This window comes from Lampris incognitus, chromosome 9 (assembly GCF_029633865.1).
Source record: "Lampris incognitus isolate fLamInc1 chromosome 9, fLamInc1.hap2, whole genome shotgun sequence".
In the NCBI taxonomy this organism is placed as follows: Eukaryota; Metazoa; Chordata; class Actinopteri; order Lampriformes; family Lampridae; genus Lampris; species Lampris incognitus.
Genome location: NC_079219.1, coordinates 8,667,150 through 8,691,395, shown reverse-complemented (window position 1 = coordinate 8,691,395; position 24,246 = coordinate 8,667,150). Strand labels below are relative to the sequence as shown.

The 24,246-nt window shown below is 46.1% G+C and overlaps 1 protein-coding gene across 1 annotated transcript; it reads left to right on the top strand.

Moving 5' to 3' along the window:
* Positions 1–22,455, top strand: si:dkeyp-77h1.4 (uncharacterized). The gene is made up of 9 exons (XM_056286130.1): positions 1–96; positions 2,688–2,826; positions 15,867–15,932; positions 16,293–16,313; positions 16,464–16,739; positions 19,798–19,918; positions 20,997–21,172; positions 21,398–21,540; positions 21,723–22,455. Exons 1-9 carry the CDS (start codon positions 1–3, stop codon positions 21,876–21,878), a joined length of 1,194 nt encoding a protein of 397 aa, XP_056142105.1. The 3' UTR covers positions 21,879–22,455.
* Positions 22,456–24,246: the final 1,791 nt, after the last annotated feature.

Here is a 24,246-nt window from a genome sequence, read left to right as displayed (position 1 = left end):
ATGGGCCGCAGTATGCATCTCAAGAGTTTCAGAGACTCAGCCAAACCTGGGAATTTGAACACAGGACATCCTCACCTGGGTATGCCCAGAGCAATGGTAAAGCTGAGTCAGCTGTAAAAACAGCCAAGCGTCTCCTGCTGAAAGCTATGGCTGCGGGACAGGATCCATACTTGGCTATACTGGACCATTGCAACACATCGAGCCAAGGCGTTAACACGAGCCCGGCACAGAGTCTACTGAATAGGAGGACAAGGACCCTTCTTCCTACCACAGATACTCTGTTGGAGCCAGTGATAATGGACAACACACAAGGACTGATGCACAACAGACGGAGACAGGAGAAATACTACAACCACACAGCAAAGGACTTGGACCCTCTGCAAAAAGGTGACAGTGTGAGAGTTCAACCTTTTGAAACACATAAGGTCCAAGATGAAATAAAAGATAAAAGCAGTGGGCCACAGATCGTTTGAGGTAGAGCTGGAGTCAGGAGGTGTTCGAAGGAGGAATCGCCATCACCTCCGACACAACCACAGCAAACCAGCAGCTGCTGCTGCTGTTTGTGTTGTTGTTGTTGTTGTTGTTGTTATGGAAACATCCCGTAATCAGAAACTAAAAGTCTGATACGGGATGTACTTTGTTCTGTATTTTCGAGAATCAGTTCAGTGCAAATCTATGGGAAAGAAATATAACAGGTTAAGACGGGGCAAATAAACTTGCTGAATGTTCTGACAGAGAACGTTGGGTCAAATAAAATGACTGTGCCGTTGATTCGATGTGTTTTTGCAATGTACCAACATAATTTTAGCGAGCTGTCTGTCAGTATCTGTATTTTATGATGCTTCTTTCGTTGCTTGATGATATGGACTTTTCCCATGTGGTTCAAAGACTGAAACAATGTTTTGTGCGTTTCTCCTCGTGTCTGCATTGCTATAACTTGATCTTTTATTTAAGTTGGAAAGTTCTGGTCGTTATGATTGAGCCTTTGACTCGGATTTCATTAAGTGGCTGTGGGCCCTCTCTAAAACGGGTGTATTATATTGAAATCTGTGATTGTTCATTCTTAACCATTATTATTATACACTAAATAGACCACCCAACTAATTAGGTTGCCTCTAAAGGTAACACTGTGTACCTTACCGAACTGAGGTTTGCCCAAGTGAAAGGGGTGGAATACTTTTGCAAACAGCATATTCCATTTTTCATTTTCTTAAAAATATTGTGGTGTAAAACTCATGTTACGCAATGGATATTCATTAAAAGTACTGTTGTAAGTTAAAATATCACAATGAAAAATATCAATGTATCGATTGTTATCCAATGAAACGAGTGATTTAGCGAGGGGGTGAACACTTTTGCAAGGCACTGTATGCATGTCACATTCTCATTAGGGGCTGAGCCCCCCTAAAGGTCTGATCCTAGCATCACCCCTGAGCTATAGGCCACACTTACTCTTAACCATGACAGATTTTCTTACACCAAGTGTATTTGAAAACAATTTGGGCGCTCATAAAAAGCATGTCTCTGGGCTTATGGTTTGATTTTATGATCAGACTCCCTTTTTTGTTTTATATTGCACAGCATCATCTTTTAGGAGACTGTCCTCCACCAAAAAACGACCCCATAGGCCGTTTGTACAAGCAGCTTATTACGACCTATAGTTACGTTTTAAGCTGCTTCCTCGTTACTTTCCCTGTAACAATAAGCGACCTCCTTCCACAAGCTGTCGTGAGGACGAATATTAATAAAAGCAAAGTTTAATGTCACATAGCGGTTATTGTGTCCACGCTAGCTGACTTTCCAACTTGTAGCTCTTATTACGTTATTCATAGGTAAACATACTGCCAATAGCAAGCTTAGGTACTATACTAGACGGAGAAACAACACAAAAACGCACTGACTCCATATTCTATTCTCACATTGTTTTAAAAAACCCACGATGCACAGAGGCGAAAAGTATCTGTGGCATATCTCCTGCCGCCGGTAGGGGCGCTAATTTGGGAAACGCTCCTGTGGGTCGTATTGGAGGACAAACGACCTATTGTGGTCGTATGGGTTGGAGGACTTGTTGCCTTTTAGTCATCCTATAGCTACACATCATACTGTTAATTCTTTTGTTACAACATCACCACAGTGTCCACAGAACCTTGTACACACCACACACTTCATGAACGCCAAGCCAAAAAACATGCTGCCCGTGAAACTGGGGTGTCCGAAGGGGATGGAAATGGAGGATGGCAGTATTTTAAATATATGCTGATCTGACACCAGGAAGGTTATCACGAAGCTCTTATTGTCATGTTACGTGACCACAAACACGAATCTGTTTTTGTTTTTTGTGGGGTTTTTTGGGGGGGGGGTTAGAGGAAGGGGGGGTTGCAACAGGGGTGGCCAAGTAGTCCCTGAGGGTCGTCAACCCTTTAGATCCGCCTTAGCGCTGTAGGCCAAAATAAATACACCTGACCATCCAATATGTAAATAATCGATTGACTTGATCAGTTCGAGTGAGACAAATCCCAGAGCCTCTCTCCAAACCCCGTCGTCGTCGTCGTCATCGTTGAGGCGAACGCGTCCCCGGCGCGAGGGGCCGGGCGCGTGTGACCGGCGTTCGCCGACATCACACGAGCGTCTCCGAGAGGCAGCGGAGCCCGACGTGTTCTGAGCGGCTCCCAAATGTTGAGCCCCAGTCGTCTAGAGCTGCTGCTGAGAGGTCGGGGTTGAGCTGGAAGGGAAGCGGCACGACGGAGACGGGCATCAACGCAGACTCCCCACCTCTGCATCGGCATCCCCCCGGCGTCCGCGGACTGTCACGTCGGTCCATTGAGGGTAAGCGATGCGAGAAGGGTCGTTATGAGGAGGAATGTGTGTCGTTAGTTTATCCCGGTAGGGAACGGGTTAAATTCTGCAGTTTTTCGCGAGATGCGCTTTTATCGGCTATCCCGGCGCAGAGCAGCGTGGCCAGACTTTGGCACATCATATCCCCCCCGAAAACAACGCCAGCGGGGGAAAGGGTGACCGATCTAAGCGTCCTCTTGTCTCCAGTTTGAGGAATAATCGACATGTGCGGTGCATCTCATCGGTTGCTTAACCTCTTGTGTAGACTCGCCTCACAGACCAGTTTCCTGCACGCAGAAGATGTGCAGGCTCTCCAAGCTCGGGGAGAACGACGCGTTTCACACAGAAATAACGAGCTCACGGAAATATATTGACTCTATGCAAACTTGTGGTGCAGCCCAAATGAGAATGAAGGATTCAACGCTGGCAAATGTGATGCGTTCTTTTAATCACTTTGCTATAGCTATTTTTATTTCTGTCTGCCTTTTTTTTTTTTTGCGTGGCCAGCAACATCGCCTATGAACAAAAGTAGCCTAGATTGTGGTGTTTTTACTCCCAAGTAGCGTTTTTATTCTCATCGCCTTTAAGCGGGAGCAGCTGCCGGTGTTTGCCCAAATGTTGCATCCCCTGTGGAATATGTATGCCCCGTATTCAGTGAGGCCAAACGCAAGACCCTGGTCGTTGCGTTTCCTGGTCATCGCGTTTGAAAAAAAAACGGCAACGTGTTGATGAAAACGCTCGTGTCTCCTCCGCATGTCTTGGACTAGCGGAGTAAAAGCCGCGTCGACGCGCGGAACACGAGTAAATCTGCCCTTCCGCACGAAGGCGCAGTGAGCCAATCAACATCTGCCTTAAAGATGTCACGCAAATCAGACTGTTATATGTTGGGCGTGTTTGATAGTGAAGCTGAAGTTCTCGTGTCTGTGGGATACGTAGTCTCCAGGGGCCGCCAAATTTGACAGAACACCGGCACTGGCTCTTTTGCCCGACCCCCCCCCCCCCCCGCCTGCAGTGTGCGGATGACAGACTGGCTGGAGCCGCATGCAGGCCTCGAGACGTTAGAGTAGGCTGATGTACTCTGGCCATCAGATGGTCTGATTCTGTCTGCACAATCATATCATGTGAAGGCAGAATAAAATCCACGTCTTTTGTGGCCTTTCAGACGTAACGAGTCCTCCTTTGCTTGTCAACACTCCACATAGCTCCACCGTTCATCCCCCGCCCTCTGATTTTAATTAATCTGACAGGTGCAAGCAATATGGTGGAAACCTGTCTTATCCTTTAGTTCAATGTGGCCTCCTTGGCTATAAATGACAATAGGTTGTGAAATAAAGATTTCTAAGTGAACTGTGCTAGATAGATAGATAGAGAGAGAGAGAGAGAGAGAGAGAGGGGGGTAGACAGATATAGTCTTTATTGTCCCGCAGGAAATTTGTTTTCACAGCAAGTACGTGCACAGAAACCACACTGCAATGTACAGATATACATACAGACACATAAACACATTCACTCACACCCACAGATACAGCGTGTGTCCAACTGATTGATGATCCCTACAGTCTGGATGTTTTCTGGACAAGACTGTGGTTTGTGGAGTCTCTTTACCTCCTTCAGCTGTGTTGGACAGACACACTATAGAAAATTATAGAATTAGTCAGTTCCCCAGTATTAGTCCACTAGTGCACTTATTGAAAATGCGATCATATACACAAGGTTTGGACAGTTGCTGGAGAGGAGACCATCAGGAGTGCAACAACAACAATGCAGTTTTTAGAATATACACACCGTGAAAGCTGTGCACCTCAAGTACACACTCAGACAGGCTTAAATGGGTGACCTGCTCTCCTGGTGCAGAGATCCTTTTTATTTTTCATTTTTTTTGATGCATAATTATTTATGAATGTCCAGCGCTGCTAGAAGAGGGTAGCCTGCGTGTGCTTTTGCGGCTCTGCACACGTGTGCAAGTGTGTGCAGCGTGGCTTCTAACATGTGTCCCGGCTGTCACCGTTGCTTTGTATTGGGTACAGTCATTTCTCCTTACAAGCGGGGTTTATGTAAGACAAAGGCAGACAGCGAGATCGAGAGCTAACTGATGGAAGGTGAGGCACAGAGATGGCTTTGTGGGGTTCCCGCATCTGCAGTCATTGAAGGCTTTTCCGCCTCTTTAAAGTGCCGGACAAAGATCTGTCTGTCCTCCCAGTAAGCAGGGAGTCTGGAGTCAGAATGAATACAAGCAAAGGCTTTGATTTCTGAGTGGGATGCACTGGCTGGGATTATATAAAATAAGGAGGAGGAGTGGATGAAAGGGAAATGAGCGAGAGACGGAGAGAGACAGAGAGAGAAATTGCATGAAAATGGGGGAAGAAGGACAGTTGCTGCAAGAGAGGGGAATCGTACAGTGATATAGTGGAACACAAAAGGGTGGCGGAGAGGTGGCCGGGGACGAGATGGAGCTGTCAAAGAGAGGGAAGATGGAGGTGTGACTGAGAATGTTTGTAGGGGGAAGACAGGGAGTGGCGTCAAATGGCGACAGTAGAAACTTGCAGTAGATGGGAGACTGGCAAAAGAAGCGAGAAAATGATAGAAAAGGCAAAAAAAAAGGGGGCAAAGACAGAGTGCAGAATTCACTGGGGTAGAATGATGGAGTGGGTGAAGCTACATGAAGGCAGAGAGGGAGAGCGAGTGAAAGATAGCAGATGGCATATTTTGTCTGTGTCTGGCAGCCCATGGTTAACAGCCCAAAGGGCCGTAGAGACGAGTGCGAATGAGCATGCGTGTATATGAGTGCCTGTGCGTGTGTGCGTTTTGTCATGTGCTTGCATGTTTGTGCTCAATGAGGCAGGCCATATGTTTTTTCATTCAAATGCTTAAAATACACTCAGTGAAGGTGGAGATTCTCGCAGATTGGTAGTGTTCCTTCCTTGAAGACCTACTGTGAGGACAAACAGATGGACATGGTTCACTAGTCTCTCTCTTCCCTACAAACCGGTTCTCGTCACTGCGTTGAGAATCTTGGATCAGTTGAACATTGAAGACCAGCTTGCCAGTGGAGGTTCATCAATGCACAATACACTGGGTTCAAACCAGGGTGAGGGAGCAATATTTCCTGAAATAGGGACAGAGAGAGCACTCTTTTGAAATTTCACCGTTATTTGATCTTTGTGGATGAATGCAGAAAAGGATTGGGCCTGTGCTTTCTGTCGACCAAGCAGACAATCTGCATTGTGACGCAGCTTTGTTCAATCTTTTGTTTCAGATGTAATAAAATCAGTGGGTTTTTAGGCCCTCTGCCTAGACTGTGGTGAGGCTGAGGCAGCAATGGTGCAGTGGGTTGCCAGAGACCTTCTGGGTAGCAAGAAATCGTGGCTGTCAACATTTCACAGTGTCATAATCTAATTAATCTTATTAAATGAAGAAGGACAAAGGCCCCCCTAATGATATCAATGTGTAGATTGTGTGTGTTTTCCGGTTATTGGATCCTTATAAAAACAGATGAAAAGAATAAGCCATACAGACAAATTACATGCACCCAGACACAACAGAGACAGAGACATGGCGAGGATAGCTTCATCTGTAATAATTTAGGAGGGACAACGGGTGATTCAGTAAAGAAAAGCTTATGGCTGAGGTCATGCACTAGGTGGATTGGTGGATCAGCTAGTAGACGTTGTGACAGAACCCTTCCTCTAGGAGCGGCACTGGACATTCCCCCACGCTTGTCAGGATGGAACCGGTGGTAGTACCATATGAGGGAGGGGTACAAGATGTTGTGGGCAGGGATCAAGGAGCATTCTTTGGGGCCATAGCCCTCCCAGTTCATGACGTACAAGAGCCCCCCCTCCCCGCCATCGGGATCTGATGAGGTGATGGACAATGTAGGCCGGCACTCCATCAAAGAGTTGGTGGATGGTGAGGGTCTGGAGGAGGCATGAAGAGGACTTTCAGCAACAAGCTTAAGCTTGAATACATGAAATGTCGGGTGGATCCTCATAGTCAAGGCAAGCGAAGATGGATGGCTGCTGGCTTGAGCTCTTTGGTGATGGGGAGTGGACCCACAAACCATAGTGCCAACTTCGAGACTTCACACAGAGAGGCAGGTCCTGCATGGATAACCAGGCATGCCTCCAGGGGGATAACGAGGTGCTACTTGTTGATAGCAGTTGGAAGCGTGGAGGAGGGTAGAATGATCCTGCATCCAGGTACACCAACACCTCCGAATAAAGGCTTGGACAGAGGGGACACTGACCTTGCATTCTTGTTTGGGAAACAGGGGCAGTTGGTATCCCCGGGCACATTGGAAAAGAGCGAGTCCACCTTCTGGAGTTCTGCCCAGGTGATGTTTTGGCCAGTTGTATGCTCCCACTTGGTCCAGGCCCCCTGCTTACACATACCCACTATTCTGCTGTAGTGAGCTTCATCCACTTCTGCCTGTACCTCCTCCTGGATTAGCTTTCACCTCTCCTTTACTCAGGCTTTACCATAGCAAGATTTTGAGTTGCTCCTAAGCCTGGCCTGAGCAGTTGCCACAGTGCCCATCGGCATGTTGTGCCACAGCCTTGTCTCTGCCCGCTCAACTGCCTCCTGCGCATGCCACTACCTTCCTGTTCTGACCTCGATACCCACAGAGGAGATCATGGTGTCAGCGGAATCTTGGTAGAGCAGGACTTCTCTGGCTTGGGTGACCTTGAACTCCCCTGCCAGACTGCTGAGAGCCCAGCCACCTGTGCAGGAACTGGCTGACCTTCCTTTCGAAGCCCTCCACGATGGTGATTGGGACTTTGTATAGCAGTATAATGGAATTGTTTGGTAGATAGTGGAAAAAAGCTCCAGGGTTTGGTTTACATCCAAAAAGAGCACATTCTACCATGTTTGCGGTCAAAACTTTCACTATGCTAATGCAAACTCGCTCTCTGCACTGACAAGTTGCTCTTCACGGGAGGTTTCAGGTGTCTTTTCTCGCCCCACATTTGCATACTAGACAGCAATTGACTTTGTGTCGTACCAAATCTAGTCCCAGGATATGTTTGAATCTCAGATTTTAGGGAAGTGCACAAACAGCTCCTCCCTCAGTATGGGGATGTGAACACACCACTCTTGTGACAAACTTTGCAAAGATACAAGTCAGTATAGTCAAGTCTAGCCATTTTAGGGGAAACAGACTTACGAAAAACACATTTTTGAGTGGAAGGGGACATCAAGTATTACTATCGTGTTGAACATGTTCCTGTAGTATTACTTTAAAAATGATGTAGTACATGGGTAAAGTGTTTGTATAGTAATGTGATGGGGGGAAAAAACAGGAAATGCTGTAGTAATTTTCGATTTTTCTATTTTGGCACATGAAAGTTTTTTGGGGGTTTTTTTTGTGGATTTTTGCCCCCTTTTTCTCCCCAATTGTATCTGGCCAATTACCCTACTCTTCCGAGCTGTCCCGATCTCTGCTCCACCCACTCTGCCAAGCCGGGGATGGCTGCAGACTACCACATGCCTCCTCCAATACATGTGGTGTTGCCAGCCGCTTCTTTTCACCTGACAGTGAGGAATTTCGCCAGGGGAACATCGCGCGTGGGAGGATCACGCCATTCCTCCCATTCCCCCTCCCCCCGAACAGGCATCTCGACCAACAACCAGAGGAGGCTCTAGTGCAGTGACCAGGACACATACCCACATCTGGCTTCCCACCCACAAACATGGCCAATTGTGTCTGTAGGGATGCCCTACCAAGCCAGGGGTGTAGCACAAAATTCTGGGCCCTATACATAAGCTGTCTCTATGGGCCCCTTTCCTCTTTTTTCTCTCACGCATCACTTTCACATCATTGCAGCTATGATGCTGATAAATGTATGATACTGCGTGTGTTACAGTACTAGCTAGCTAGCTAACTCGTACTTGTCCAGGTAGTAGGAGTTAAGATTAAGCTAGCTAGCTGCTACCTTGCTGTGGTAGTAGGAGTTAGCTAGCCACCTTTCTTTTAAAAGCTCTTAGCTCACCGTTCTTTTGGAAGAAATTACTCAACAGTTGTTTTCCCCCATTTTGCCTTCTCTCCCTTTACTTTTTTTCCCTTCTTTTCTTTCCTGGAACCCAGATTTTGCTTTCTTTGGGAAAGACATGACACTGTGCTTGTATCAGCAGTCACTCACGACAGGACTAGATGAGCTGCATTGAGAGATGCTCGTGAGGGGCGGACTAAACCATTTTGCACCTTTTGTAAGGGGTGAGAGGGGCCTCAGAGAGCCTCAACTATTTTCCTTAAGTCCCTCAACCAATGTATTGAGTAAATTTTAACTGAAGTTATGACACTAATCAGTTAGAAATAAAAATTTGCAAACCAAAACAAACTTTTAATTCCAGGCTTCCTTCCCCCCCACTACGACGCCACTGACCAAGCTAGAGGTAACACGGGAATTCGACCGCGCCGATCCCCAGTGTTGGTAGGTAACGGAATAGGCCGCTACGCTACCCGGGCGCCCTCCAGCAATGTTTTTACGTAACTGTTTTCGTACTGTGTAACGGATGCTGTTGTGCATTACTGTAATGTCTTTTTTTTAATCTATTATCTATATTGGGTTTTGCAATTTATTCAAACAACACAAACAAACAATCAAGCATATGCATCCCCTCCCTCTTTCCCTCCCTCCCTCCCTTCCATCCCCAGAGCAGAGATAAACGGGGGGGAATGGTAGTACTGGTGACATTCACAACAAAGACAGAATTTCGTTCAAAGTCGTGCCATTACAGTAACAACAGGGTTGCAGCAGTAGCATTACTGTAATGCCTCAATAATGTATTGTCTGTTGTCATGTAGAGACATAAAATGCGAGCCTTATTTCAGAGAAAGCTGTCAAGTAAAGTATAATCTAATCCGTGTGCGATGTACAGAGGTACACTAAGACGTTTTAGTCTATTATACATGGTTTTTTTGTTGTTGCTACAAATAGCGCTGTGAGGAGTGCAGTATTTCCCACTTGTCTCCTCTCTATGTAAATGGAAACCACAGCAAAATGCTAACGCACAGTTCCCTTGATGTTCCGCCTCTCTTGTCTCGGTGCTGCAGCAGGGAGTTCAGATCATCATATTCCTCCAGATATTTTGCAGCTTAATTTGGATTCTTCTCAACGTCTCTTGGCCTTTACCGGGCTTTGTGGAAACATGGTTCTGCTTTTCCTGTTACTCTCACACCCCCTGCTCTTTTTACTCGCCTGGTCGTTTTATTTTCATGTCTTTTAATTCTGGTGTCTTCGGTGGACAATTAATCAATGAATAATCCTTAATAGTGAGCCTGAGTGAGGCGGTCCAGGAACACAAATTGTCAGTAAAACGACCTGGAGCGGTATAAAGAATGACTGGCTGGTGCTTTATTCCCACAAGTTCTAAAACCCCTCAGTCTGGAGCACAAATCAACTAGTGACCCTGACTTTAAATTGAATTGAGATACACCATTAGGCTATAATGACAGTCTCATTGGTTTTCTGTAAGACTGTTGTACCGTAGGTTTTTTTTTTTGTGTGGCCACATCCAATCTACTACTACTACTTTCGGCTGCTCCCATTAGGGGTCGCCACAGCGGCTCATCCATTTCCATTTCATCCTGTCCTCTGCATCTTCCCCTGGAACACCAGCCACCTGCATGTCCTCCCTCACCACATACATAAACCTCCTCTTTGGTCTTCCTCTTTTCCTCTTCCCTGGCAGCTCCATATTCAGCATCCTTCTCCCAATATACCCAGCATCTCTCCTCCACACATGTCCTAACCATCTCAATCTTGCCTCTCTTGCTTTGTCTCCAAACCGTCCAACCTGAGCTGTCCCTCTAATATAGTCTTTCCTAATCTTGTCCTTCTTCGTCACGCCCAGTGAAAATCTTAGCATCTTCAACTCTGCCACCTCCAGCTCCGCCTCCTGTCTTTTAATCAGTGCCACTTCTCCAAACCATATAACATAGCTGGTCTCACAACCATCTTGTCAACCTTCCCTTTAACTATGGCTGGTACCCTTCGGGCGCAAATCACTCCTGACACTCTTCTCCACCCACTCCACCCTGCCGGCACTCTCTTCTTCACCTCTCTCCTGCACTCCCCGTTACTTTGGACGGCTGACCCCAAGTAGTTAAACTCCACATCCACATCCAATAATATCCAATAATAATAATCTCAAGGCAGTGGAAGATAAATTCAGTTTACAGGGACTACAGATACAATCTCTTCAGGGTTGTTTTTTGTATAGTTTGATTGAACAGCTTAATTCAAATCTTGGTGCAAAAAAAGAAAGAAAGAGAAAGAAAGAAATAATAAGAATGATGAAATTAATAATAATGGATTATATTTATATATCGCTTTATCTAGACACCCAAAGCGCTTCACGTTGAAGGGGGGAAACTTACCTCAATGTGTAGCATCCACCTTGGTGGTGCACGGCAGCCATTTTGCAAAAGAAGACTCACATCAGCTCCAGGAATCATTGAACAAATTACACAGGGGATGATTAGGTGGCCAAATGGAGAGAGCCCGGTCGGGAATTTTGCCAGGGCAGGATAAGTCTCGTGGGATCTTTAATGACCACAGTGAGCCAGGACCTCGGTTTAACGTCTCATCTGAAAAACGGCATCTCCTACAGCAGTGTCCCCGTCACTGCACTGGGATCCCATCCAAGTACTAACCAAGACCCTACCTGCTTCGTTTCCGTCATTCGGCAGAGCCAGGTTATATGTTGGTATGGTTGCCGGCAAAGAAAGAAAGAAGGAAGGAATAGGAGAGGAATAAGTGCCATATTGCAATAGCACTTCTCCCGCTAACCGATTCAGCAGAAATGATCTATACATCAGAGACAGAAAAGTAAAAAAGCCACATCACAGTTGCTACTGTGATCCAAGCAAAACACATATCAGCAGTCTTATCCTTCGCTCACCATTACGCAGCATCCACTTGAGTAACAGTATCCACACATGATGGCTGAGAGTCAGCCAGAGACTAAAGCTGCACTGGGGCAGAGCCACGTTTTTGGCCCAATGACCATAGCCTGCATTTTATCAAATGGATCAAGGAGTTCATCTGCAAATGTAGCAGTTGCCAAGCTTTTTCCAAAGTGGGAGATGCCTATGCTTTAGGGCTGATTTCCTCAAGAAAGGGTCTAGAGTTCTGACAGAAAAATACTTGAATACTGTGGTAAGTGTCCGTCTTAGCAATACCGCCTGTCATCCATATGCCGAGAACCAAAATGCCAGTAATGAAGATATTGTAACGTGCATGGATAAGAAGACACGCTGGCCGCTGGCTGGCGGGTCTGTGCGGGCGATACAGGTTCGCTTCCCGGCTGCGGCAGTTCCTGTGGTTGCGTTGTCCTCCGAATTCGCTACAATATCATTACAGCCACTGCTCAGTGATTAAATCCAATAGTGGGGATGCTGCCAGACATTGAGCATGCAGACAGCTGGTGAGCCCAGTGCTCACTAAACCTGCAATATGCAACTTTTCCTCCTTTGCAGGATGGTAAGGTGTTCACCCATGTTTTTCAACAGGCCTCATATATGTTGCACATTTAGCAGAGCTGGTACAAAGGGAACTAAACTTCCATCCAGATGTTGTGAAGTTCTAAATTAATTTGTTGTGATGCATCTTTATAACCATTGTCATGGACATTTGCCTGCAAACATAATTACAAATAATTACACAAAACAATGATGGTTGATGATAAAAGACAGGACAAAACAAGACAAGACAAATAGGGGCATCCGGGTGGCATGGTCTATTCTGTTGCTTACCAACACAGGGATCTCCGGTTTGAATCCCCGTGTTGCCTCCGGCTTGGTCGGGTGTCCCTACAGACACAATTGGCCGTGTCTGCAGGTGGGAAGCCGGATGTAGGTATGTGTCCTGATCGCTGCACTAGCGCCTCCTTTGGTCAGTCGGTATGGTATAGAGAGACACAATAATACACAATGAAAGTATAAATGATAACTCTCAATGCTTCATGTTAATTTTCTTCCACATTCCCACCTTTTTATAATTTATTCATTCCAGGGAACATCTTACCTCACAGAGTGACCACGAGCCCTGTCTGTATAAAGAGTATGACACAAGTACACATGTTCTTCATACCTATAGGAAGGAGAAGGACATAATAAGCCAGGATTTTCAGAGTCACTTACTTGGAGTTCTCCACTCTCTTCCTGAAAAATGGTGGAAGGATGTGAGACTTCTGCAGACAGTCATGATCTTTGTGATGGTCGATTACTGTTTCCAAATGGTCTATTAACAGACACACCGGCAGGTGGTGGTCATAATGTTCCATGCTCACCATCCCATCATGCACTGCATTACAGCAGTGCAATCTTTGACCCAGTGACCTACTCGGCCATACGTCCCAACAGGCTTCGGTCCCTTCTCTGCTGTCAAGGAAGAAGCTCCTGCCTCAGCCAGATGGAACATAGTAGGCCAATTGAAGCTTCAGCATACATGCTCCCTCACGCCTCTGGGCGCACATGCTTCCGATGGCCTCACGGTCTCACCATCCCACTTCTGGCACCAATGTAGTGACTTCGGGGGGGGGGGGCAGCCGGGAAGTGCCACAGCCGGGACGCGAACCCGTGTCTCCCGCACCACGGGCGGCTATGTTAACCAGTCGACTAAAGGGTCCGACCCGATAGCCAAGGGCTAGCGAGTCTATTTATCCGTGCACGTCACAGTGTGTTGGCCCTGAGAGCAGGATCAACGGTTTGGATAATGGATGGATGGATGTAATGTTTGTTTGGGGGTTGACTCGGACAAGGTAGACGACTATGTTACTGGCTGACTGTAGGACCGAGATCAGGATTACCGTGTTCAAGAGTGGCCGTGTTTCGGGAAGCCATTGTTCGGCAACCATGGGGAGAGGCAGAATGAAGGCGCACTCCTGGAGTCGTGCAGCGCATGGGACACAGTAGCCGCCTCTCGTTTCTCCTTTCCCGCCAGTTCCGTTCGGTTCTGGCGACGTGTTAAAACGAGACAGCACTCTCGAGGTCGTGCGGTGTGTGGGACACGAAATTTGCGAATAAGAGCTCTCTATCTCGGCGCGCTATCTACTTTCCCACCCGCATTCCGGGGGATACCGGGCCCTACTCTTCCTCTGATTGGCTAATGCCGCTTTCAAGCGCACGTCGGCATTGATCGAGTGCGGAAGTCGTTCGCGCAACTTGCACGCGTTCAAGTCGTGTTTGTCCGGGACCCGGGAAGAGCAAAACGCCTGCTCGGTTTGTGGCTTCTGCTACCGTACAGCAAATACATCCAAAGCTGTTACCAGCGCCTTTAGACGTTGAGTGAAGAGGAGAGGAAACGCATACGGCGATTATTGAACATTTCATCTGGCCAATTATTCCGTTTCTTGATTCTACCTGAATTATTTGTCAGCAAACCAACGAAGCTAATGTAAACTGCTAATAAGACCCGTTAGCCCCTAGCTAACGGGTCTGACCCTTTAGCCGAGCGGTTAGTGATGTGGCCTTGTGGTGCGGTCCACCCCGTATCGAATCCCGCACCGAATCCCGCACCGGGCAAGAAAATGGCCGGTTACACTGACTTGTCGACACTGTTGCCACTCTCAGTGGGTTCGGTTCGGATCACAAGATGCTCCAAACGTTCGTGGTCGAGCGCGGCCATGTTGAACTAGACAATGTCGTCAGAACTCGGCCAGTTCGTGTTGCGTCTAGAATTCCGGTGTACCCGACTTGATTATCCGACTTTGTAGGGTGTTCGTGTGCTCTTCCAAGTGGGAAGCTCGTATATCCGATAAACCCGACAACCACTCGGAAGCACCTTAACTCTAACCTTAACCAACCCAAACAACGGAGGCAACGGGTACTAGCCAATCAGGGGCAGAGTTCCCAGAACGTGGGTGGGGACTAAAACAAGACCGTAGTCGTCATATAAAACCCGCCCCATATTAGATAAACGGTGGTGATTGGCCCGACCAAAGCCAGGTCGGCTGGAACTCTGTCTGAGCAGGAGGGTGGCCAGACAGATATACCAGAGCAAATTTAAGATATGAGCTCGCAGGTTCGTCTGGTTCCCAGATGACTAGGATCTAATCAGGTCCAGATGGGATTGTCAGACACGTTATTTGGCGTTCTTTGGACCGTCAGATACGCCTTTGCACCTGTAATTGCCCCCTGAGGCAAATTTGTAATTTGTGATATTGATGCAAATAAAATTGACTTGACTTAATTGGGCACCATCTTGTGGTGATTTATTGTGAAACATTCCTAAAACATTTTCCTATTGAATAGTTTATATCATGGGGCTCTCCATGTTTGCTATTATTGTTTATTTTGTTTTTTATTTTTTTGGGTGGGGGGAGTTTTTGTTTGTCACATTTATTAAATTTCTAAATAATTTTGATCTGCCATAAATATCTCAAGATAAAAGCTTGCGCTAACCACAAAATAGACCGACGTTAATGGATCCAAAAACACTAAGCCATGTTTACTGAAATTTGTTGTTATGCCATACAATTAGCAAGTAAAGGCATTTGTATACTTTGTAAATTCATTCTTTCTTATCAACAATTGCGTTTTTGTTTTGCAAAATCTAAAAAAAAAAACAACCCAAAAATGTGAAGACTACTCAATAGAATCTTGAATTTTTGACATTCTCTTGCTTTTGTGTAGGTGATGAGACACACATTGTGAGTGAATGCATAAATGACGTCAGCCCTGCCCCCAAACTCATTTGGAGCTCACTGCATGTGTGCCAGCATCAAAATCACGGGATGACATCACCCACAGATGATATCATACACTTTGCTATTACTATGAATAAGAAATAAGGCCATATATTATCTATCATCTACATCTCCTTAGATAACCCCTCCACACACACATAACAAAAAAGGAGATAAGACAGAACAACAAAGGAAATAAAGAAAGAAGACACTGAACAGGTGATACTGCAAAGGAAAGAGAGAAAAAGTTAAATTTAGATATAGAGACGATGAAAGATGAACATTGCTCATCTGTTCCCTGACCAACCTACCTGTTCTTAACATAAATCTACTTTCTCTAGACAGAAGAGAACCAGTCAGTATGATGACAGTGAGTGGGATCCTGTTCAGCTTCCTGCTCAGCACAGGTATGTATGCACAGTAGTATTGCTGATGATGCTCCGTCCAGCAATAATGCGAAAGGAGTGAATTTGTGTTAGCTTTGTCACTTGTTTAGTGTGGATTTGTCTTTTTATCTGCAAAAATGTCACATTGTATTGTTGAAAAGAGAAAAATGGCACCTTTAGTCGTATATGGTTAGTCAGACTGGTGTATAGATAAAGTCAGTGTTTTTTGAAAATCCACATGGAGATGTAAGACACAGCACGCTAGGTAAGTAAACATAATTTTGGGGATAAAGGTGCAGCTATAATCTGTTATTGGTTTCTTGGAAAGACAAATGATTGAAAAGGATCTCTAATGATTGTTATATTTACATTTGTTTCTAGCTCTCTGTGCCCCTGTGAAAGGTAAGACTTGTTTTCACTTTATCTGACCAGTAGATGGTAATTTGGAGATAGACAGTGATCAAAAATAGATTGTAAACTTTTATTGGCCTCATAGGTTTTCTTAATTCTCTTGTTCTTTCTCATCAAACCTCTCCTGCACCCGCCCCACAGTTAAAGAGGAGACAAACACCTTGTTCCATGGGGACGACTTCCACATCTTGCTGCCCTCCCAGGGGGCGGAGGTCACCTTCCGGTCCAGTTCAGCTCCACGGGCAACAGACGTGATCCTGATGCGGGACGGCAATGTGGTCAGCACCAGGGCCAAGCTCAACCAGTACCTAAGCCATCTCATCCTGGATGCTGTCGGCGAGGCAGATGAGGGCGTGTACACTGTGAAGAACCCCGAGACACCGGACGACATCCGGAGCATTTCACTTATTGTTCGAGGTAAAGCATCAGGCGAACGAGAGTACTCCTAAATACATCAAACGCATTAGAGTGGTAGGCGTGGCTGCACAGTTTACCAACAGAGACTCTCCCCCTTTCACAGGAGTTGGGTTTGCTGAGTAGAGCAACCTTGGAGGGTTTGTCCGCACTTAAGAGGATAGGGCGGGTTTCTTTTAAACTATCATTAGTCACAGATTACTGGTTACCTGTTTACAAGAAGAATTAATAATGTAATCCCCAATAGCAGGGGTTCCCAAATATTTTCCAAACTCCATGATGCTGAATCAACAATACATTTAAGATTATAGTTTATAATTTGAACTATTACAATCCTTACATTCAACTATTCATAACTCTAAAAATGTGTATTTTGCAAAATTGCTTTGGTTTTTCATGGACAAATCATGGATCCATCTTTTTATCTGCTGTCATATGACACTATGACTATGCCACCAGTACGGTTGGCCAGCAGGGTGCTGGTGGAAAGTATGCTTCTCTTGGGTGAAGGAGAAGGAGATGGGGGCAGCGGGAGAGGAGGAAGGGCAGGAGTGTGGAGGGGAGAGTCCGAACTTTGAATGTTGGCACCATGACTGGTAAAGGGAGAGAATTGGCTGATATGATGGAGAGAAGGAAAGTAGATATACTCTGTGTGTGAAAGAGACCAGGTGGAAGGGGACTAAGGCCAGCAACATCGGAAGTGGGTTCAAATTCTTCTACCATGTTGTGGATGGGAGGAGAAATGGGTTAGGGGTAATCCTGAAGGAAGAGTATGTCAAGAGTGTGTTGGAGGTGAAGAGAGTGTCAGACAGAGTGATGAGTATGAAGCAGGAAATCGAAGGTGTGATGATGAATGTTGGCAGTGCTGCTCCACAAGTTGGGTGTGAGATGGAAGAGAAAGAAGAATTCTGGAGTGAGTTGGATGAAGTGGTGGAGAGTGTACCCAAGGAGGAGAGAGTGGTGATTGGAGCAGACTTCAATGGGCATTTTGGTGAAGGGAACAGAGGTGATGGGTAGGTATGGTGTCAAGGAGAGGAATATGGAAGGACAGATGGTGGTGTATTTTGAAAAAAGGACGGAAATGGCCATGGTGAATATGTATTTCAAGAAGAGGGAGGGACACAGGGTGACGTATAAGAGTGGAGGAAGGTGCACACAGGTGGACTATATCTTAAGCAGGAGGTGTGATTTGAAAGAAATTGAAGACTGCAAGGTGGTGACAAGGGAGAACATTGCTAGGCAGCATCGGATGGTGGTCTGTAGGATGACTTTGGAGACCAAGAAGAGGAAGAGAGTGAAGGCAAGTAGACGTGGTGGTAGAATGAGGAAGTACAGGAAAGTATTCGGAGGAAGAAGCTGGTGAATAAGTTGGATAGTCAGAGAGATGAAGAAAGTAGACAGGAGTAAAAGGGGATGTGGCATAAGGAGAAGAGAGCGGTGGCAAAGACAAAAAAAAGGCGTATGGCAAGTTATATGAGAGGCAGGACACTAAGGGAGGAGAAAAAGACTTGTACAGATTGGCTAGACAGAGGGAGCAAGCTGGGAAGGATGTGGAGCCAATGGGGGTGATGAAGGATAGAGATAGAAATGTGCCGACAAGCGAGGAGAGTGTATTGAGAAGGTGGAAGGAGTACTCTGAGGGGCTGATGAATGAAGAAAATGAGAGGGAGAAGGTTGGATGATGTGGGGATAGTGAATCAGGAAGTTTGGTTGCTTAGCAAGGAGGAAGTGAGGGCAGCTATGAAGAGGATGAAGAGTAGAAAAGCAGATGGTCCGGAGATGACATACCTGTGGAGGCATGGGGATGTTATGGAGAGATGGCAGTGCAGTTTTTTATTGTTTTTTTTTTTGTTTGTTTTTTTTGGGGGGATTTTTCCCCCCTTTTTTCTCCCCAGTTGTATCTGGCCAACTACCCCACTCTCCGAGTCATCTCGGTCGCTGCTCCACCCCATCTGCTGATCCGAGGAGGGCTGCAGACTACCACATGCCTCCTCCGATACATGTGGAGTCGCCAGCCGCTTCTTTTCACCCGACAGTGAGGAGTTTCACCAGGGGGACATAGCTCGTGGGAGGATTGCGCTATTCCCCCCCCCGAACAGGCACCCCGACCGACCAGAGGAGGCGCTAGTGCAGCGACCAGGTCACATACCCACTTCTGGCTTCCCAGCTGCAGACACTGCCAATTGGTGTATGTAGGGATGCCCGACTAAGCCGTAGGTAACATGGGGATTCGAACCACCGATCCCCGTGTTGGTAGGCAACGGAACAGACCGCCACGCCACCCAGACGCCCCCACTAGTTACGGTGTTGATGCCATACTCTAACTAACACCTAGTGATTTGAAAAAGCCCTCCGCATCCGAGTTGTAATGGGATGAGGCATGCACACACACACACACACATGAATGGTTTGAGGAAGTTGAAAAGGTGGACTCAACTCAGCAGCTCTAGATGACTGCAGTGAGGCAGTGTGTAGAAGCAGCAGCAGCAGTGCCATATGGTGCCAGTAATGTGCGGCAAGGTGTGTGTGTGTGTGTGTGTGTGGTTTGTGTGTGTGGTTTGTGTGTGTGTGTGTGTGTGTGTGTGTGTGTGTGTGTGTGTTCACGAGCGGAGGACCATGCAGCAGATGCCAGGCAGTAATTATGCAGCTCTTTAACCACCAGCCCACCCTCCGTCCCTCCCGGCCTCCTGTTTTCCTGTCTTTACCCGGACTTTACACTGATTCCCTCTATTTTGGGTTTGCCCTCACGCTCTTATTCTGGCTGCTCCGATAGTATTTGTGGATCAGTGCTCCCTGCACCCAGCCTCCTACCCTCGGCTCCTGTCACAACGTTTCTCGTTCTCCCTCTCTCCCTCCTTCATCCTCTCCTCCTCTTCGATGCCATGTTCCTATCCATAATGACTATTCTTTGCATCCCCTTATTCGAAACAAATTGTTTCTCACTCTTTGACACTCTTTTTGTGGCCCTCTTCAATTTAATTCTATTCCTATCCAGTGCAATTAGTCTTTCTGCCCCCCTTAACTTGAAACAAACAATTGACGGACCCATTTTGCCTTCTAGATTGCTCCAATGAACAGAACGTTAAATATGGAGACAACTTCCACATCCAGCTGTTAGGAGTGATGACTCCCATCTCCCTGGAGTACAAACCCAGTGCTGTGGAGGCCACCCAGACATCTAGGTAGAATCAGCATTATATGATTAACACAATATCGTAAAATGTAATTACATTTTATGATATTATGTTAATGTATAAATTGTAATTTAAACAAAATGGAAACAGTGACTTTGCATCTTATCGTTCTCTGTAATGCTTCTCTGTTTTTTCCCTCACTTGAGTCCCGTAATCGACATGTATGAAATACTGCTGAAGAGTCATTGATCGGTGATATTAGTACTCACGAATCAAAAGAAATCAGTTGTTACGTTATTTTATTAGCCACCGTGAGGTATTTGCCAAAAGTCGATAGAGGTAACACATCCTTATAAAAGTACCATAAGACTGCATCCTGCGACCTCTTGTGTTGTACCTCTCACGTCATACCTCCTGCCTCATACACTGTAAGCCAGGCCACATCGAGGTTCAGATTTTCAAAATGAAAGTACCCAGCAAGGCTGCACAATTAATTAATCTTCAAGACCATAAGGCTGTGTGCTGCAGGTGAGATTTTTATTCAGGGCCATATATGAATATTAATGATATACGCGTCCCCGGTGCATTGTCATCGGTTGAGTCGGACCGCGAGCGCTGAAATGCCCACCAATCACTCTGTCACATGCATAGGATGTATTTTGACAAATAAGGACATTGCCGAAGACATCTGCTCAGATTATCCACCATCGTATGATTACATTACATATGTTAAAGTTTAGGTATTACATTAGAGATGATCAAGTTTAGGTGTAAGGTTTGAAATTGTTAAGATTAAGAATGCTTAAGATTAGATATTAAGTAAAAAAATGGTTATGTTTAGGTATTATGTTAGAGATGGTTAAGTTTATCTATGTGTTTAGGTCAACGTAAGGATTTGGGAGGCATTATAATCCACACTGAGTGTAAATCAAGGTTGAAAGTTGATGTTGGCAGATGTTTCCTCAGACTGAACCATGTGTCCCGGTGTAGTTGCCGTTTTTACATGCCCATTTGTACCAGGCGAGGATATATGATGCTGGAGGTATGACATGAGACCTCTCTCCAGGATGCAGTCTTGCCCTGCTCTAATCATCCAAGAAAGCTCATCATCTCCAACCTCTTGCAGGCCTGCTCTGGTGCTGCTGACCAGCACAGGGCTGCCCAGGGGGGGCTACCATGGCCGTTTCAGCGTCAACGACCGCCATGTCACCCTCAACACTGTCACCGGTGCTGACGAGGGCAGCTATACTGTCAGGGATGCCGAGGGGAAGATCCAGAGGAAAGTGTGCCTCAATGTCAAAGGTAAGAAAAGAAACCAAAATGGGTGTCCTTGTTTATTTTAATCGTTGTATTTGTCTAAATAACCAGGAAGTTCCACCCCTTTTCCTGGCTGTGATAATGGCTTTTTAAAAGACCCAAACCATAATGGACTCTGGGATACGATTGCACATTAGATTATCCAGAGGGCTGTTATTAGAGCCATGATGTCGTTATAGTCCCACTTATCCGGTATCTGTTTTGTCTCAGAGCACCAGAACTTTGAGCGCGTTCCGTATGGGGAGACAATGAAGATCCACCTGATCCTCAACAGCTCCTTGGTCAAACTCAACTACATTCCCGACTATGACCACAAACCCCGCCTGCTGATGGACAAGGGAGAGTTCACCAGTGTAACTGATGCCTCTTTTTCACTTTCAATCTTCTCACATTAGTGATGATTTGACGGTGTTGTTTTGTCATCGTGACATTGTCCCATACGTTGTTTGTTGGCCTGTACTGCACATGACGACATGTCTTAGGATGTGAACCAATTAATTAATTGATTAATCTCTTTTTTTATTTTTGTTTCTAGGCCCAAACCGACCTGGGTCTGGAGGGGCGTCTCTCTCTGGACGGTTCTGTGGTGCTTCTGGAGCGGGTCAAGCGCTCAGACGCGGGCGAGTTTGAGGTGACGGATATACTGGGCTTCCACGTCACCACGGCCTACCTGGAAGTCGAGCGTAAGTAAGAAAGGATGGGCAGGGAAGGGAAAGAGGAGAGGATGGGGAGGGGAACAGGATAAGGGAGAGAGGTCTGAGAAATGGCTGATTAATTCACAAACGCGGCACAAAAGAACCCCAAACGGTCGTGAAATTGTACATTTCTGGGAGAATGTTCATATGGTTATTAATGAAATCCTGGGCTATGATACACCTATAGTATGTAATGTATTATACTGTACTTTGCTAATATGACAGGAGATATTGTGTTAAGAGAGGACACATATTTGTTGAAAATCTTGTTGGCAGCTTGTGTAAAAAGGCCATTATGGAAAGATGGGACAAGGCAGAACCACCAACACAGGATGAATGGCTAAAAATAGTGACAGCAGTATATGATATGGAACCGTTAACTCGCAGGATAAGAACTCGACGAACGATGTCGAGAGAAATGGGAGAAATGGATGGTGTTTACATGTCAACGACTAGATAAGTGAATGGTGCGCTGAATATGTCACAAAAATGTGTGGACTTTTTGGTTTTGTTTGGTTTTGTTTTCTTTGGTGTGTCTTTGTTTAATGGAAAAACAAGTATTAAAACAAAAAAGCAAACCCAAACAAAGAGTTATGTCTTTCTTTTATTCTCTGTATTCATGCACTGGTATGTTCATCGTGTCATTAAAAGTCAGCTCAATGGTTTCTTTTCCGACTCCTGATCTTTTGCGCTCTGTTTCTCCTCTCTCCATCCCTGTTTTCCACACCAGCCTACAGGCTTCCACCAGTATACGTGGCCGTCATCGCCCTGTTGGGCCTGCTGGTTTCCCTGCTGCTAGTATGCTTGCTGTCCTGCTTGGTCAAAGTGAAGAATAGGGCCAAGAGGGCCGCTGCCCTAGAGAAGATTGCCGAGAATGCCGGCAAGGAGGATGAGGGGGAGGCCTTCAGGCAGGTAGGTGCTAAGTAGACAGGATGTGCAGTGCAAAGATAACCTGTATCCGCCACAGCAGATCATCTGTTTCCATCTCTTCCTGTGCTCTGCATCTTTCTCTGTCACACCAGCCACCTGCGTGTCCTCCCTCACCGCATCCATAAACCTCCTCTTTGACCTTCCTCTTCACTGGCAGCTCCATATTCAGCAATTGTATCTCTAGTTAATGGTCACAACAATTTGCATATGAAACCGATCGTTGGTTAGGTCATTATGCCACTGAATTGTTTATAAGGGTGAGCATACCTGCAGTCAGTTGAGACTGAAGAGGTGGATGTCCGGGTAGCGTAGCGGTCTATTCCATTGCCTACCAACATGGGGATCGCCGGTTCGAATCCCCGTGTTACCTCCGGCTTGGTCGGGCATCCCTGCAGACACAATTGGCCGTGTCTGCGGGTTGGAAGCCGGATGTGGGTATGTGTCCTGGTCCCTGCACTAGCGCCTCCTCTGGTTGGTCGGGGCGCCTGTTCAGGGGGGAGAGGGAAGTGGGGGGGGAATAGCGTGATCCTCCCATGCGCTACATCCCCCTGGCGAAACTCCTCACTGTCAGGTGAAACAGAAGCGGCTGGCGACTCCACATGTATCGGGAGGAGGCATGTGGTAGTCTGCAGCCCTCCCCGGATCAGCGGAGGGGGTGGAGCAGCGACCGAGATGGCTCGGAGAGTGGGGTAATTGGCCAGGTACCCCACCCCCCCAACAAAAAGACTGAAAAGGTCAGTTGGATGAGTGATGAAACGTTTCTCTCAATAAATGTTGTGTGCAGATGAACTGATTCAACTTCCTGGTGTTTCCTTAACTGGATTCTTGAGCATGCATCAAGACATTGTACAGACTGAACGAGGCGTAGTGGGGTTAATGGATTCCTTATAGTGGATTTTCATCCTGACAATCACTAGGCTAACTCTTTTTAGCAAGTCCTAGAAATTTGACCAAGTCAAAAATAACTCTCGAATTTATCTCCAGCTAGCCTCAATTCAAGGACAAGTCAGTAATACTCACCAAACCAAAAGTGTTCTGCTGCTCAGGAGCTCTTTTACCCATATACATAGTTTTTTTTTCTTAATAGCTTGCTTCCTTTTCAAGAATAGTAGGTACAGTTAAGTTTTCAAAGCTGTAGTCTCATGTTGAATATGAAATAAACAGATGTATTTTGGCTATATCTAACTAGTTTCCCTCCAACTGTAGACTTAGAGCGGTAGTAAAATATCTACACTTTTTGGGTTGAATCTTTGTGTATTATGTTCATGACGATGATCCCTCATGCAAAATTACTTTCTATTAGAAAATTATGTAAATTATTTATGACTGTTACTGTCAATTTGACAACACTTGAGCGTGTGTGTGTGTGTGTTTGATTGTGTTTTATCCCAGGTTGTCAAGAATATCACCCAACTAAATGAGGAATCCAAACAT